The sequence below is a fragment of the Bicyclus anynana genome, chromosome 27, assembly GCF_947172395.1.
Source record: "Bicyclus anynana chromosome 27, ilBicAnyn1.1, whole genome shotgun sequence".
In the NCBI taxonomy this organism is placed as follows: domain Eukaryota; kingdom Metazoa; phylum Arthropoda; class Insecta; order Lepidoptera; family Nymphalidae; genus Bicyclus; species Bicyclus anynana.
In genome coordinates this window covers 2328620-2345878 of record NC_069109.1, presented here as the reverse complement: position 1 = coordinate 2345878, position 17259 = coordinate 2328620, and the positions used below count along the sequence as shown (strand labels likewise).

General features: G+C 37.0%; 1 protein-coding gene across 1 annotated transcript in view; it reads left to right on the top strand.

Annotated features, from left to right (window-relative positions):
- The window catches only part of LOC112058522 (uncharacterized), a 43754-nt gene that overhangs the window by 8261 nt on the left and 18234 nt on the right, over nt 1-17259 (top strand). Inside the window, exons 3-7 of the mRNA XM_052890039.1 lie at nt 1233-1505; nt 5818-5893; nt 8491-8621; nt 9480-9549; nt 17096-17149. Coding sequence (XP_052745999.1) covers nt 1233-1505; nt 5818-5893; nt 8491-8621; nt 9480-9549; nt 17096-17149 — 604 coding nt within the window. The remainder of the gene's footprint in view (nt 1-1232; nt 1506-5817; nt 5894-8490; nt 8622-9479; nt 9550-17095; nt 17150-17259) is intronic.

Below are 17259 nucleotides of genomic sequence, written 5' to 3'. Positions count from 1 at the left end.
ATCCTCTTGCATAGACTTCCAAACACAACGGTCTCGAGCCGCCAGCATCCAACGGCTCCCAGCAACCTGCTTGATATCCTGCGCTTTCTGGTACGGGGACGCCATTCCAGCACCTTGGGGCCCCAACGTCCATCGGCTCTTTGAACTATGTATACCCATTGCCACTTCAGTCTAATCGCTGAGCTATGTCAATGACTTAGGTTTTACTGCGGATCTCCTCATTTCTGATTCGATCACGCAGAGAAACTCCAAGCATAGCTCGCTCCATCGCCCGCTGAGTGACTTTGAGCCTTCTTATGAGGGCCTACTAGCAACCAGGTCTCGGTTAGGATTTTGTATATAGAAATATTAAAATCTATCCACAATGTGTTAAAATTTTGTTGAATATTGTGAACCAATATCTGCTTTACAATTAATATTGGTTCATACAGCCAACCAACGCCTTTAAAAGCTTTCGCTTACCTGCTGGATCAAGGGTCGGATACAGAAGGCAGTGACTTGATTGTTGAGAAGGCGCGTATTGTGAGGAGATATTTTTCTCTGGTGCCTTGACCATCGGTTGCTTGGGCACTCAAATGTCCCGCAGCATGGAAGGAGGTAAACCGCCGAATCCAACTCGGTTGTTCGTTGCATTTGGATGAAAAGATGTTGCAGCGTTCGTGAAACTCCGCGACATCTTTTCATCCAAAATTCCTCAGTGCCTGAAGACGAAAGTCTTTGAACAGTGTGTGTTGTCAGTGATGACCTACGGATCGCTTACTGTGTCTCAAAGGTGTAAAAAGGTGTCAAAGTGAAGGTTCAAAGTCACTCAACGGGCGATGGAGCGAGCTATTCTTAGGGTTTCTCTGCGTGATCGAATCAGAAATGAGGAGATCCGCAGAAGAACCAAGTCACTGACATAGCTCAGCGAGTCGCGAAGCTGAAGTGTCAATGGGCAGGCCACAATGATCGAAGAGCCGATGTACGTTAGGGTTCCCAAGGTGCTGGAATGGCGACCTCGCACCGAAAAGCGTAGTGTTGGTCGACCTCCCATTAGGTGGACCGAGGACATCAAGCGGGTTGCAGGTAGCCGCTGGATTCTCGCGCCTCAAGACTGTTTTATTTGGAAGTCCATGCAAGTGGACGTCCATCGGCTGTTAATAATGATGATGAAAATGATGACTTAAATCCAATATTTGTAATTTATAGTGCGAAAAACTATTTAAAGTTATTAACTTGATTACTCATTGCAGGAGGAGATTCTGGAAATTGGTAGGAAATCGGCTCTCCTTGCTTCAGCAATAGACAAAACTATCCGAAGCATTGAAGAGTACAAAGAATCTGTGGGAATTAGTGATAAAAAAGAGAAAGACACGAAAGAAGAAAGAAACATAGACGAAGAAAATGATTTATTAAAGAGTATAGATTCAGAAGGAGAGAAAGATGAAGAAACTGATCACTTAACTAAATTAGATGTTAGAAAAAAAGATAAAGGCAAACCACTAAAAAGTATATTGTCTAAGTTTTCACATAATTGAAACAATAAAAAGGTGTTTTATAAAGCAAGCGTTTTTTTGTTTGTTTTTTTTTGTTTTTACTATTGTAAATCTAATAGTAATCAGTAATCTATACTAATTTTACATTTTAAACAGTTTGTAAGGTTCAAAGTTTCAGTTTGATACCGTGACGATCGCGTTAACGTAAACGCGAATATCTAAAGAATTGAAACAGCGCCATATACTGCACAACTACTGTATAATTTAACATAAATTCGCGTTCACATTAACGCGATAGTCATCATCATTCATCATTATCAACACATATTCGGATCACTGCTGAGCTCTAGTTTCTTAATTGGTAAAGTTTTGGCTGGTGGGAGACTTCGGCCGTGGCTAGTTACCACCCTACAGGCAAAGACGTACCGCCAAGCGATGTAGCGTTCCGGTACGATGTCGTGTAGAAACCGAAAGGGGTGCGGATTTCATCCTCCTCCTAACAAGTTAGCCCGCTTCTATCTTAGATTGCATCATCACTTACCATCAGGTGAGATTGCAGTCAAGGACTAACTTGTAAAGAATAAAAAAGAATAGACATTTATATCTATTCTTATATTATAAAGCTGAAGAGTTTGTTTGTTTGTTTGATTGAACGCACTAATCTCAGGAACTACTGGTCCGATTTGAAAAATTCTTTCAGTGTTAGATAGCCCATTTATCGAGGAAGACTACAGACTATATAATATCCTCGTATTCCTACGGGAACGGGAACCACGTGGGTAAAACCGCGCGGCGTCAGCTAGTACGTATATAATGTATCACGACTTAAGTCAATGATACATCCGAATTCCAAATCAATCATCAAATTGCTATGCGAATAATTAAATATACGATTGAAATGTTTGCCAAACTTTGATGCAATACGTAATCAGCTTCATAGAAACAGATGGCTTTTGTTATGTTAGATGCTCTGCCCCAATGATATTAAATACTGTTAGATGTGTTATGCATGAAAAATGAGGCGCTCAAAAGAGGAAATTTATACACAACTCAATGTTTGTTGTGGACTACGACGAATGATATTTAAAGAAAAAATGCGTGCGTACAAAGTACACATGTCAGAAGTGATTCTTCTTTATAAATCTTGTTTATATTTATACAAATCTCTCACTGTTTATAAACTGTATAAGGGCTAATAATAAATAGATTAAAAATCTGCGTTTACTGCAAATGACGCTATGCGATAGAAATGCCATTTAAAGTTCTAATAATTAACTAGTAAATACACAACCAACAAGACGTGTACTATTTCTCGATATCTCGTATTCTCTCTCTCGTTCAATCTTTCTCACTATAGCTCTCTCCCACCTCTCACTCCATAGCACTGCGTGATACGACGTTCGCTCTGTCTCACTTTTTCTCTCAATCTTTCTCACTTGCTCGCTCCCTACTCTCACTCCACGGCTAGTTGCTTCATGCTACGTTCGCCCTGTCTTACTCTCTCTCATCATCAGATCAGTCTCGATCGCTCTCTCTCTCTTTTTCGACACTTCAGTTGCATACCGGCGTGACGTTACATATGAAAAAATTTTACCCTCATGCGCCTAAAGAAGTTTCACTTCAAAAATTTCAAAATCGGCTTAATAGATCCAGAGATCCGCAAGTGAGAAAGATTGAGAGAAAAAGTGAGACAGAGCGAACGTCGTATCACGCACAGTGCTATGGAGTGAGAGGTGGGAGAGAGCTATAGTGAGATAGATTGAACGAGAGAGAGAAATCGCGCAATGTAAATATTAAATATATAAATCGAAAAAAAATTAATTTATAATTTACATTAATTTTCAACACTTTTTATATTTTAATGACAATTAAATTCCTAACCTATCTTCCTTTTTCCCTTCCTCTTAGTCTCGGAAATCTAAAGTTTTAGATTTTTATAAATATAAACAAGATTTATAAATTACTTCGCCAAAGAAGTTTCACTTCTGACATGTGTACTTTGTACACGCATTTTTTTACCACTAGAAATTCACGTTATTTGTGAGTGTCATATGCTGTATTTTATCACCTATATTCTCACGGGAACGGGGATTACGCAGCTAAAACCGCGTGGCATCAACTAGTATTTATTATGTGCGTATACGATCGACAGTTTTGGCTGTAACTCAAAAGGTTGCAATCATTTTTGGCAACTATCGACTAGTTCCAATCAGTTGACTGTTTCTTTGTTCAGATGATATTGTCTTATATAAGTGATTGAGTTTTAATTAGGTGAGTGTTTTAACGATTTTTTTCCATACTAGCCGACGCCCGCGACTTCTTTAATCCAGCCCTTACAGTAAAAATGGAGTAATTTCTCCCGTTATCCCAACATTTCCCTTCACTGCTCAGCTCCTATTGATCGTAGCGTGATGAAAAGTATACTATAACCTGCCCAGGAGTATGAAGATTAATTGTACCAAGTTTCGTTAAAATCCGTCGAGTAGTTTTTGTTTCTTTAACGGACATACAGACAGGCAGATAAATATTTTACTAATTGCATTTTTGGCATCAGTATCGATCACTAATCACCCGCTGATAGTTATTTTGGAAATATATTTCATGTACAGAATTGACCTCTCTACAGATTTATTATAAGTATTTAGATATAGACATAGATAGATAATGATGCATTGAGCAAATGCTTTGACCCTAACTTATTCGCTGCAGTTTTACCCAAGTAAATAAAAAAAAAAGAATTAGCAGTTATAGAGGTAAAAATTTCAAACTTTTATGTTTTACATTTATTAGCCACAGATTAAAGAATATTAGGCAGATAGATGATTCAGCCATTCCAAATATAAATTCAAAAACAAATACATTCTCGAGTCAGTACGACACAAAGCGTCGCATCACTCATTTTCAGACTTTTTTTTATGGGTTTCATCGGCCTCACCGCGCTTAGAATGACTCATTCTGTATCATTCTTTATTCTGTGTTTTCATCATAATCATTATCAACCTGTATCTGACTCTTTACATGCGCAGAGAATTAGAAAATTCTCTAGCATGCAGGTTTCCTCACGATGTTTCTCCTTCACCGTTTGCGACACGTGATATTTAATTTCTTAAAATGCACGCAACTGAAAAGTTGAAGGTGCATGCCCCGGACTATATTCGAACCTACGCCCTCTGAATCGAAGGCAGATGTTATATCCACTGGGCTATCACTGCTCAAACAGATTTACGAACATTAAGTTGAATAACACCGCTCTTTCACTATATATATTTGTCGGCGAGTGACTTATTTGAACGGTTAGCAAAATCTACGTTAATTATTGTGATAATCGCTCGTGCTTGACTACCTGCCCTATGATAGATAACCCTGGTTTACTTGTGATAGTATCAGCCCTGTGCTTGATCAATATAGAGGGTAGAACTGTAGTTGTAAGTTAAATGATCGATTCGGTGATGATCTCTGACCAATTATTGTATAGGACCTGCCTCGCTAGACGTTACTTTTCTGTCAAAGTATATGATCAACGATCTAATGCGATTATAAAAATTGTCTCTATATAATCGATGTTAAATAGTTTCAATCGTGTTCGTAGGTTAAAGAGCTCCGTAAAAATACCATTTTTGTGTAATTGAATTGTGTAAAAACGGGCAAAAACTTCTAGTTTAGTATAAGATATATACCAAATCTAAGCTCGTTTTCCTCAGAAAATGACAATTTTTTTCGTGACTATGAGTGCGATACAGGTCCTTCTATAATTGGTCTGAGGTGATGATTGATAGTGTTACTTTGTGTATCTGTTATCCTTGACACGTTAAGCTTAGAACCTGCTCTTAGACTACGGCTTTTCCGTTATCAGAAGTAATATTTAGTACGGCTCCGCCGATATCAGAAGTGGAATATGGTCGATGCCAAATATTTTTTTTTTGTAGTTATTTTTTGATTTTTTTGTACTCCCGATGCAAAAAGAGGGGACGTGTCTATCTGAAGCACCATAGCTCCCGAACGGATGAAGCGATTTCAATTTAGTTTGTTTTGTATGAAAGGTGACTTATGTGCGAGTGTTTTTAGACATGTTTGATGAAAATCGGTTGAGCCGTTTAAAAGTTGTGGGGGTGAAAGTGGGGAACAACCGAATGTCTGCAAATATACTCGAGTGGGGTCTCAAATGAAAGCGCACTGAAAGAGAATATTGATGACTTGATCGAGAGTGTGATTAATAATTTCATGACATTCGGGGGTTTTTGAAAATTTTCAGTTTTATTTTGTTGTAATTTTTTTCCAAACTAAATTTATTTTTATAGATATACATGGTAATAACTAATTAACAAATTCAAAAAGGAGATAGATGAATAGAGAAGAACCCATTATGGAGGGGAAGAGTATAGCATCGGAGATTTTGAAAAATGTCGAAACAATGGTCGGTAAGTTACATTGAATTGGTTATAAGCTTTTTTAAAAATTATAATACACTAGCGGACGCCGCGCGGTTTCACCCGCGTGGTTCCCGTTCCCGTAGAAATACGGGGATAATATATAGCCTATAGCCTTCCTCGATAAATGGGCTATCTAACACTGAAAGAATTTTTCCAATCGGAACAGTAGTTCCTGAGATTAGCCCGTTCAAGCAAACAAACAAACTCTTCAGCTTTATAATATTAGTATGGACTAGGGGGCGCCCGCGAATACGTCCGCGTCGAATTCAGTTTTTTACAAATCCCGCGGAAACCATGGCTTTTCCGGGATGAAATCCCTATGGAAATATAAATGGAAATAAATTTTACTCTGGATTAACAATCCACAGTAAAATCTATTTCCATTCCAAATTTCAGCCAAATCGCTTCAGTAGCCGCGTAAAGGAGGAACAAACATACAAACACACAAACTTTCGCCTTTATAATATTAGTGTGATACCCGTGCGAAGCCGGAGCGGGTCGCTATCTATACTAATATCTATACTCTATACTAATATATAAAGCTGAAGAGTTTGTTTGTTTGAACGCGCTAATCTCAGGATCTACTGGTCCGATTTGAAAAATTCTTTCAGTGTTAGATAGCCCATTTATCGAGGAAGGCTGTAGGCTATATATTATCCCCGTTTTCCTACGGGAACGGTAACCACGCGGGTAAAACCGCGCGGCGTCAGCTAGTTAATATATAAAGCTGAAGAGTTTGTTTGCTTGAACGCGCTAATCTCAGGATCTACTGGTCCGATTTGAAAAATTCTTTCAGTGTTAGGTAGCCCATTTATCGAGGAAGGCTATAGGCTATATATTATCCCCGTTTTCCTACGGGAAAGGGAACCATGCGGGTAAAACCGCGCGGCGTCAGCTAGTGTTTTTATATACAACGTTCACAGTGTTTCTGCAGTGTATTTAGTATCAGCATTGCACCCGTGCGAAGCCGGGGCGGGTCGCTAGTTATACATATAAACCTTCCTCTTCAATCACTTTATATATTAAAAAAACCGCATCAAAATCCGTTGCCTAGTCTTAAAGATTTAAGCATACATAGGGACAGAGAAAACGACTTTGTGTTATACTATGTAGATGACATTTCTCAGTTCATGTACCGCTCAGAAACGACGGCATAGTGCTCAGAGTTATTTCCTGATATAGTAACAGCCTTCTAAGCGTTATTCAAGTTGGTTCATTTCACATGTAATTTTTGTTCTAGGGCTTGTAGTCGTAGTCTATACGTTGTAGTCTAAAAGACTCGCTCTGTATGATATTTACTCTGTATGTGGCACAATTGAGGTAAAACCAATCAGTAAGGGGCGAGTTCCTTTGCCTTTGGCCCCTAATCTTTGTACGGTATTTATTTCGTAGGATTGCATAGGCCTATACTCAAAATGGGGTCCATATCCCAAATAATTTAGATCTAAGTTAACTAACATTAACTAACACTATATTATAAGTACATTTGTAAAAAAAAAAAAAAATAATCACTAACACAATGTATAATGTAAAAAACTGAGGATATTGGAATAAAAAGGCTTTATTATTATTATTATCCAAATGAATTAAACTCTCACGCCCAGTACAAAATAAATATATATAAAAGCCAAAGGGAAAATAAATAAACTTACTTAAATACACAAAACAAATAAACTTAAATATATATTACATAAATACATATATGCACCGGGCGGAGGATTCACCCCGGCAGGGAGACCAAACGGCCGGGGGTCAGGGCGACAGGTGGAGAAACCGGCGGACTATCCTAGCCGAGTCCAGCAAGACCGCTTTTTGCATCTTGCCTGCGAGCGAACTGCCACGGAACCCCAGCCGCCTCAGATGGTGAGCGAGGCTGACTGGGATCAAACCGTTGGCAGATATAACGATGGGGATGATTTCAGTGGACTCCACATGCCACATGGCGGTAACCTCGTGAGCCAGATCTAGATATTTACGTTTTTTCTCTGTCTCAGCTCTCACAAGGTTCTCGTCATATGGAATTGTGATGTCCACTAAAAACACCCTCGACTGTGCCCGGTCCAACACCACGATGTCAGGCTTATTCGCAAGAATAGTCCTGTCCGTGATAATGGACCGGTCCCAATAGAGCCGGACTCCGTCGCGTTCAAGCACTGGCACCGGTGTGTACTTGTAATAAGGCAACCTCTGGTCCAGGAGACCGTACGTCAGAGCAAGCTCTTGGTGAAGGATTTTGGCTGCTTGGTTGTGTCTGTGCAGATACTCAGTGTTGGCAAGAGCTGAACAACCCGAAAGGACATGTCTGAGTGACTCGCCGGGATGGCGACAGGCTCGACAGATGTCATGAGTGCCATCCTTCAGAATGTACTTTCGGTAGTTCCGCGTCTTTACCACCTGATCTTGTATCGCAAAAACAAACCCTTCGGTTTCCCCAAAGAGGTCACCGAAGCGCAGCCACTGCACAGACGCTTTTTTACTGACATGGGGCTCATGAAGAGCCTTAAAAAAAGCGTTATTATTATTATTATTATGTGGCACAATTTTATAATGAACTTTTTTCGTTCTTTCTTTCTTTCTTTCTCCAGACCCCGCTGCGCCAGTGGAGCAGCAGTTGGCACAGATGCGCGCGCAGATGGCAGCACTGGCAGAATTGCCCAGCCTCATCAACCAAAAGCTGGAGTCCGTCAACCAACAGATCTGTCAGATCAGTATGAAGGTAATCCATCTTTGAAGGTCTATACTGCATTCACAGATTAAAGAATAGGCAGATACCAGGATTCAGGATTTACAAAACGGAGGTCCTGGGTTCGATTCGAAAAAAATCTTTTGTAGGTTGGGTGTACTCTTGTATACCAAAATCCCCAAGACAGTGATGGACCTGCCAATGCATAGCTTTACTTTTTTGCTTTCGAGGGTACTACAACATTGATAATTTCCTTAACGATAAAGATGCTTGGAGGTCGTTGTATCAGCTTCCACCTTCACACAAGACAAGAAGTATACCTACATACATAAGAAATTGTAATTGTTGTCATCAATTGTAAATTATAATATTGTATTTGATTTTTTTTTAAAGAGCAACTGTTGAGTTTCTATCCGGTTTCTTGTCAGCAGAACCTGCCTTCCGAACCGGTGGTAGAATCTTTACAAATAGTCAACTGACGTGTCAAAAGTGCTTGTAAACTGAGCCTACTTGAAATAAATGATTTTTAAATTTGAATTTTTGATTCCCGGCTGGGCTGATTGAGATTTTCTTAATTGGTCCAGGTCTGGCTTCGGCCGTGGCTTGTTACCACCCTACCGACAAAAACGTGCCGCCAATTGATTTAGCGTTCCGGTACGATGTCGTGTAGAAACAGAAAGGAGTGTGGAAGTCATCCTACTCCTAACAAGTTAGCCCGCTTCCATCATCATCATCACTGACCATAGGTGAGATTGTAGTCAAGGGCTAACTTGTAAAGAATAAAAAAAATAAATACTATTTTACGTAATATTTTTTATTTGGGACTGGATAGGTTTGGATAGGGAAGGGATGTAAAATGTTTATATTATATGGAACGTCATAAATTTCCAGGAATCCAAAAAAACGGAGGTTATCCAAGAGAAGAAAACCGAAATTGTCGATATTAAAGAACACACTGAAGGTAATGGATATTTTAATCGTCGTTATCAACCCATATTTGGCTCACTGCTGAGCTCGAGTCTCCTCTCAGAATGAGAGGGGTTAGGCCAATAGTCCACCACGCTGGCCCAATGCGGATTGGCAGACTTCACACACGCAGAGAATTAAGAAAATTCTCAGGTGTGCAGGTTTCGTCACGATGTTTTCCTTCACCGTTTGAGACACGTGATATTTAATTTCTTAAAATGCACACAACTGAAAAGTTTATTTATTTATTTATTTATTTATTTACGTACACTTACAATATACATATAGAGACATACACAAATAATATATAACTAGCTCACATTGACTTATACGTACATCTATGACAAGTGCACACAACATTCACTAAAAACTAAAAAACATGTAAACAGTCAAATACTACACAAGGAACAAAATAACAGATATAACTAACTTAATTATTATGGGGAAGAACTCACCGACAGATGATCGGTGAGTTTTTTTTTAAAGACACTATATGAATTGGAAAATATGTCGATGCCAGGTATAGAACGTGATAGTTCATTATATTTTGCGCATATACGAGCAACGGGGGCTTGGTTTCCGAGATGTGTTCTAGCGAAAGGGATATGAAATGTTTTACGCTTCTTGCAATGACGGGGATATCTAATCGGAACCGAAAGACAGACCCGGTCAAGTAGGTTGCTGCACTTCACCTCATAATGTACTATGTTATGTAAAAAACATTGGTCGCGTATTTCTCGCCTACTGCGAAGAGACATCATTTTAAACTTGGCAAGTCGTTGGTTGTATGATTGCCTGTGTGAAATACCACTAGCATGGAACGCAAGGTGTCGAGTGAAGGCACGCTGAATGCATTCAATGCGTTGAGAGTGGACACTATATGATGGATTCCAGATGACGCTGGCAAACTCAACACAACTTCTCACAAACGCATTGTAAAGCACAATTTTAGTTTTCTGGGAGAACCCTTTAGTGTTGCGCCTGATAAACCCTAGTACTTTCGCGGCTTTTTTAACAATGTTGTTTACGTGTGACACAAAAGTTAACTTGATGTCAATAGTAACTCCCAGGTCTCTAATTTCCTGTAACTCTTTTAGTACCACACTACCGATCATGTAACTAGAGACAAGTGGTTTTTTCTTCCTGGAGTATTTTACGTGGTAACATTTATCAGCGTTGAGAGTCATTTTATTGACGTTGCACCAAGTTGTTACTTTATCAAGATCATCCTGTATTAGCCTAATATCAGCATCCGAGTTTATTGTTTTATAAATTTTTAGGTCATCAGCAAACAAGGAGTATTTGCAATGTTTTATCTCCATCGTGACGTCATTTATAAATGCCAAGAATAACAGGGGCCCTAAGTGAGAACCCTGTGGTACCCCGGATCTAGCGTTGTATGTTTCCGATTCATAACCATTGACCACAACAGTCTGAGGCCTCTGATCCAGATATGATTTAAACCACATTATCAAAGGATTCCCGAATCCATACTGTGAAAGCTTTTGTATGAGTATTTCTTATAGGTGGTCCACCTTATCAAATGCGCTACTAAAATCAGTATAAATAGCATCGATCTGCTGCCCCTTATCCACTTCAGTTATGAGATCCGAGGTAAAATTTGATAGGTTGGATTCCACAGATAAACCGCGTCTGAAACCATGTTGACTGTTTGTTAAGAAAATGTTTAAATGTTTAACTATCATTGGGTGCACAAGACTTTCAAATAATTTTGAGAAACATGACAGAATTGATATAGGGCGGTAATTTTTTACATTAGATCGATCCCCTTTCTTGTAAACTGGTACAATTCGTGCTTTTTTCCATTCATCAGGAAAGGTACCTTCATCAATGGAACGATTGAATATTAATGATAGCGGGAAAGCAATTACTGGACCACAGCGCTTAACAAAAAGAGGAGGTAAACCATCGGGACCGGCTCCTTTTTGGATATCTAATGCTTTAATTTTCTTTAAGACGTCAACTTCGGAAAATTTAAACTTGTTTAGATGTAAGAGGTTGTGATTTAGATGTAAACTAGTATTAAGATTATGACTGTCTGTATGGGTGTAAATTGAAGAGAAATGGTTAGCAAAAAGATTTGCTATGTCTTTACCAGCATCAGCAACTTTCCCCTCTAGTGACAATGATGTGGGCAAAGATGATTCTCCTTTCTTTTTGCTACTAAAGTATTTCCAGAAACAGTTTGGATTTTTTTGGATATTCGATTCGGTACAAAGTTTATAATTATTTAGACATTTATCGTAGAGTTTGTGACAGCGACCTCTAATAATTTGAAATTCTAATTTATCTCGCGGGTTATTATATTTACTATAAAAGTTGGAGGTGCATGCCCCGGACCGGATTCGAACCTACCCCCTCCGGAATCGGAGGCAGAGGTCATATCCACTGGGCTATCACAGCTCAGATTATATAGAATATTAGATTACTTGATCGTTTTTTTGCTGTTCCGTCAAAAGAATCAATTATTTTTGGATATTGTTTTATTACAAATTTATTTATTTATTTATTTATTTTAATTCTTTATTGCACACAAATAAGATACAAAAAAAGAGAACAGAAAAAAAAATAGAAAAGTAAGATGCGCAAAGGCGGTCTTATCGCTAAAAGCGATCTCCTCCAGACAACCTTAAATAAAATATTTAAAGAAAGGAAAGCGGATAGTGCAATATAACATACCTATAATAATTAAACTATTAAAAATAATATACTAAATTAAACTACATATACAATTACATACTAAATATACATAAATAAAAAATATATATATATATGAGTACACCTAAATACATAATAAATATATAAATACACCTACATACATAATTATACATAATAAATAAACATAACTACTTAAATAATAATTATTATAGTATAGTAGATAAGTAGTATTTTTAACACGATCTTTGAAGATGCTTAGAGACGCGGACTGTCTTATGTCACTCGGTAGCTCATTCCACAGGCTGACTGTTTTAACTGTAAATGATTTTTGATACTTCACTGAATGGCAGACTGTATATTGTAAACGGTTTTCATCCCTGGCCCGTAAACAGCACTCAACATTTCTACCAACAAAGTTGAATCGTTCTTTCAAGTAAGGTGGCGTTCGAGGATTATATAAAACAGAATATAAGAGCGAAAGTGCGTGTAAGTTTCTACGGGATCGGATTGGCAGCCATTGTAATTAAGCACGATACTGAGACACGTGATCAAATTTACGTAGACCAAAGATGAACCGTATACACAAGTTTTGTAGCCTTTCCAATTTATTTAGCAAAGTCTCAGACAAGTCTAAATAGCAGACATCCGCGTAATCTAAAATTGGTAACAACAAAGTATTAACTAACAAAAGTTTAGTTTTAATTGGTAAAAAGTTTTTCCATCGTCTAAGACATCCGACAGCTGAAAAAATTTTGCGACTAACTTCTGTTACTTGCGGTACCCAAGACATGTTGTTATCTATAATTAAACCTAAATTTCTGACTGTACTGCTAAAAGGTATAGTTGCACCATCAATTGAGACTGGTGGTAACGTATCAAAGGATATAGAAGAAAAGAAATAAGAAGAACCTATAATAGCCACTTGAGACTTACTTGCATTCACTTGAACCCCAAATGACCGACACCAAGCGCTAACTTTATTTAACTCAGTATTCAGAACATTTATAGAATTATGTAGATCATCCATAGGGGCAGATAAATACACTTGTAAGTCATCAGCGTACAGATGATGAGACGATGATAAGACTGAAGTAACAGAATTTATGTAGACGGAAAATAGAAGAGGAGAAAGAATACCACCTTGAGGCACGCCAGAATTAAGAGTAATAAACGAAGATAGCCTATTATCTAAACGCACACATTGTTGACGATTATATAAATAAGTTTGAAACCAATTGACCACAAATGGAGACATACAACAAATTCTCAATAAAGTTAAAAGTAAATCAAAGTCTACGGTGTTAAATGCGTTGCTAAAATCTAAAAGTGCAATAATGGTAAGGAATTTTTTATCAATAGCTAAGCGAATATCATCGCAGACTTTAACTAAGGCTGTTGTTGTGCTATGCCCAAAACGAAAACCTGATTGAACTGGGCTTAAAATATCATGTCTGATTAAATAAAGACTAAGTTGTTCATGTACAATACGCTCAAGAACTTTAGAAAGAAAAGGTAAGATAGAAATAGGACGATAATTAGAAGGAGTTAAAGGTTTATTGATTTTAGGAATAGGAACCACATAGGCTTTACACCATGAGCAGGGAAATGTAGCAGAAGATAGCGAGAAATTTAGTATATGACACAAAACTGGCAGAATACAGTCAAGCGAAGTAATTATCATTTTTCTACTAATGCCATCACTGCCAATTGCATCTGAGTTGATGGCAAAGATATGTTTTTTCACCTCCTCCGCAGTAGCAAGAGTGAACTCAAACTCAGGACCACCATGCGTAGGCAAAGACCTCAGGTGATTAAGCGTACCAAGTTTAGTCAGCACATCAAAAGGAATAGTAGTAGCAAAATGTTTGTTTATACTGTCCAAATCAGTGATACGCAAAACCTGAAGGCACTGCCGACCTATTCCAAGCGAAGCTAAAAACTGCCAAGTCTTACCGGAATTATTCTGGTCCACGGAAGAATGGATATATTCTCGCTGTGCATCACGACACACTCTGTTACATTGGTTTCGAAGTTTTTTATATTTTTCCAAATTGTTATCATTAGGGTGAAATTTATATTTACGTTTAGCAACATTACGTCTAAACATTAACAACTTAATATCAGAAGTAAGCCATGGGGCAGGTAGATGTTTAATTTTAATTGGTCTTATTGGAGCGTGAACGTCGAACAGATCGGTCAATAAAGAATTAAAAATGTTCAGTTTCTCGTCTACAGTTGAAGCATTAAGAATAGGGTCCCAATCGATGTTACCGAGATCCTCCATAAACTTGTCATTGTCAAAATTTCGAAAGCTACGTCGCATAACTATACTTGGCTTTACCTTAGGTGGACGTATTTTGAAAGACAGATAAATCAAATCGTGGTAAGAGAAAGCCTCAGCAGGGAGTTGTCCATGACTGGCAATAAGGTTGGAAGAAGAAACAATCATAAGGTCTAATTGGGAAGGAATACAGTTGGGAAAGAAATGAGTAGCGTGTGTTGGGAGAAAGGCTAGATTACAACTATTAACTATCGACATTAAGCGTTTAGAGCGATGATCATTTTTAATGAGACAAGTGTTAAAATCACCCATAATGATAGTATGATCAACAGTGGACGAATATAATTCCAGTAAATTTTCAAAGCTGCCGAAATAATTAATATGCAGAGAAGGACAGTAAAAAACACCAAGAAGAAGCTTTTTAGAACCAAACTGTACTTCAATAAATAAATGCTCAGATGATTCAGAGTATGCAGATGGAGATTTATCTAAAATACGAAATGGGATATGACTACGCAGATAAATACACACACCACCGCCACCCTTTCCCGTACGATCATTCCTTATGAGGTGAAAGCCAGGCAAACTATAAAAAGTAGAAGGTAGACAAGGTTTTAGAAAAGACTCTGATACTAAAATTGCATGAATATCCGTACTTTCAAATGAAGTCAATAAATCAGAATAATGTGAGGGAATGCTTTGCGCATTAATATGTACTACATTAAAATTTTTGCGAAAAGATGAAAATGTAACATCCAGAGCAGAATTAAGTGGCATAGCCGCACTGTGAAAGCTGTCGCTACAGCCAGACTGCGACGAGTCTGACACATAAACATCTTCATTACCCGAGCTACTTTCATTCAGATCAAAGTTATTCATATTATTCAGTTAAATAAAAATAATAGATATACTAAAAATATAGTAATATAAATGTAATAAATTATAAAATAATAATATATGTTAAAAATATTATATAATATGTATATATAATTAACTAAGCTTAAAGGTTTAATGGTATTTCTCCTCCACCTACCAACAAATTCTGTGGGAGATCGCTTTGCTTAAATCATAAACAATTATAAATACAAATTATATCCATGTACAAAGCTATTTATGAAAATAATCTACTTAAATAGACAAACAAAGGGTATATAACTAGTTTAAAATATCATTGAAAAGATGTATTATGCTGGACCCAAAGAAAATACAAAGTATTTATACATCAATATACTATTGAGCCTACCAAACATCAATAGTCAGTTAATTATTAAGATTATGTTATTCCACGTAAAACATACCTACAGATTCATTTGATCATATTTGGAATACTTATTTGCTCATAATACAAAGCTTAAATTTTATATACTGTAAACTTCAGCTGATCTAAATTTTAGAATAACACAAAAATTAAACAACAAACGTTAAATGTGTTTAATTATTAGTATAGTTGTATAATTTACTATACTAATATTTAAACTAATTCAGGTCTGTGACAGACAATTAGAACTACACACTTAGTGAAGTAATAAAAACTACAAGTTACAACATTAATTTAAAAAAAAAAATAATAATAATAATAATAATAAACGTTCAAAATTGCTCGATCCCAGAACTGAGAAATTTGTTAACAAAATTAAAAGTCATAGGTATTAGACAATGTAGACAATTATTTGACAGTTGACAGATGACTTAGACAATTGACAGATGAATAACAAATGACATTGACAATCATGACAAGTGACACATCTGATAGGTGAATTTAAAATAATGTAAACAAATTGTAAAGAAAAAGTTTCACTAATAGCTATTTCTCAGTACCTACAACCTACAAAATTTACCAAATACATGCTTAAACAACAAGCTGAGCCTATTATATGACCAGAGCTTTACCAATGTTGTAACTACATTACATATTATGTATTGTATTTGTCTACAGAAGTTCTTAAACCAATGTCTTTTTCCAAACATACTAAGAATATGTTATCTGAATGCAACATGAATTACATGAAATACATAAAAGAAAAAGAATTTCACAAGCCAAGCAAAGGGGCATTATCTCCGTGCAGATCTCTTAAGTTTATCGGTCTGGGGCTTCGTTGACTTTGACACAGGCACCGCTATGTGAGACTGCCCACCACAATTTGATAAAATTAAGGTGGAAATACAAGTATTTGGTCCTTTTTTATGCCGTTCAACTACACAAACCGGCATTTTTAGGGAGCTCTTTACACGACGAAAACGATTACAACAATGACACATCGATTCTATAGCATCAGTTTTTATAAACGCGTTAGATATTTTTTTTTTTTTTTTTTTAATAATAATAATTTATTTATTTGCTTTAAACATGGGTTACACTTGTTATAAATTTTTTTTATTGATTTTTGATCTTTGCCAGAGGGGTTAGCGAGGCAGGTCCTGTTATTAGTGGTCGAAATTTCAAGTACACCTAATAAATTAATGAAAAATTTAAACTAACTTAAAATATATTTTAAAATTTCAAAAACGGATTTGAATAAAATTTTGTATTTTAGTTATAAGCTTCATTAATTTATCCACGTGGGGTGTTTTTTTTTTTCAGAAACCGCGACAAGACAGAATAGTGAAGTCGTTGAAGCGAAAATGCGTACTGAAGGTACCTAAATGATGACATTTTTTAATTATGTACGGGTCGCAACCAATTTGCACCACAGTTAAACTGGTAACGGGTAGTTTTTTAATTGTTCGGTCGATATCTCAATAACA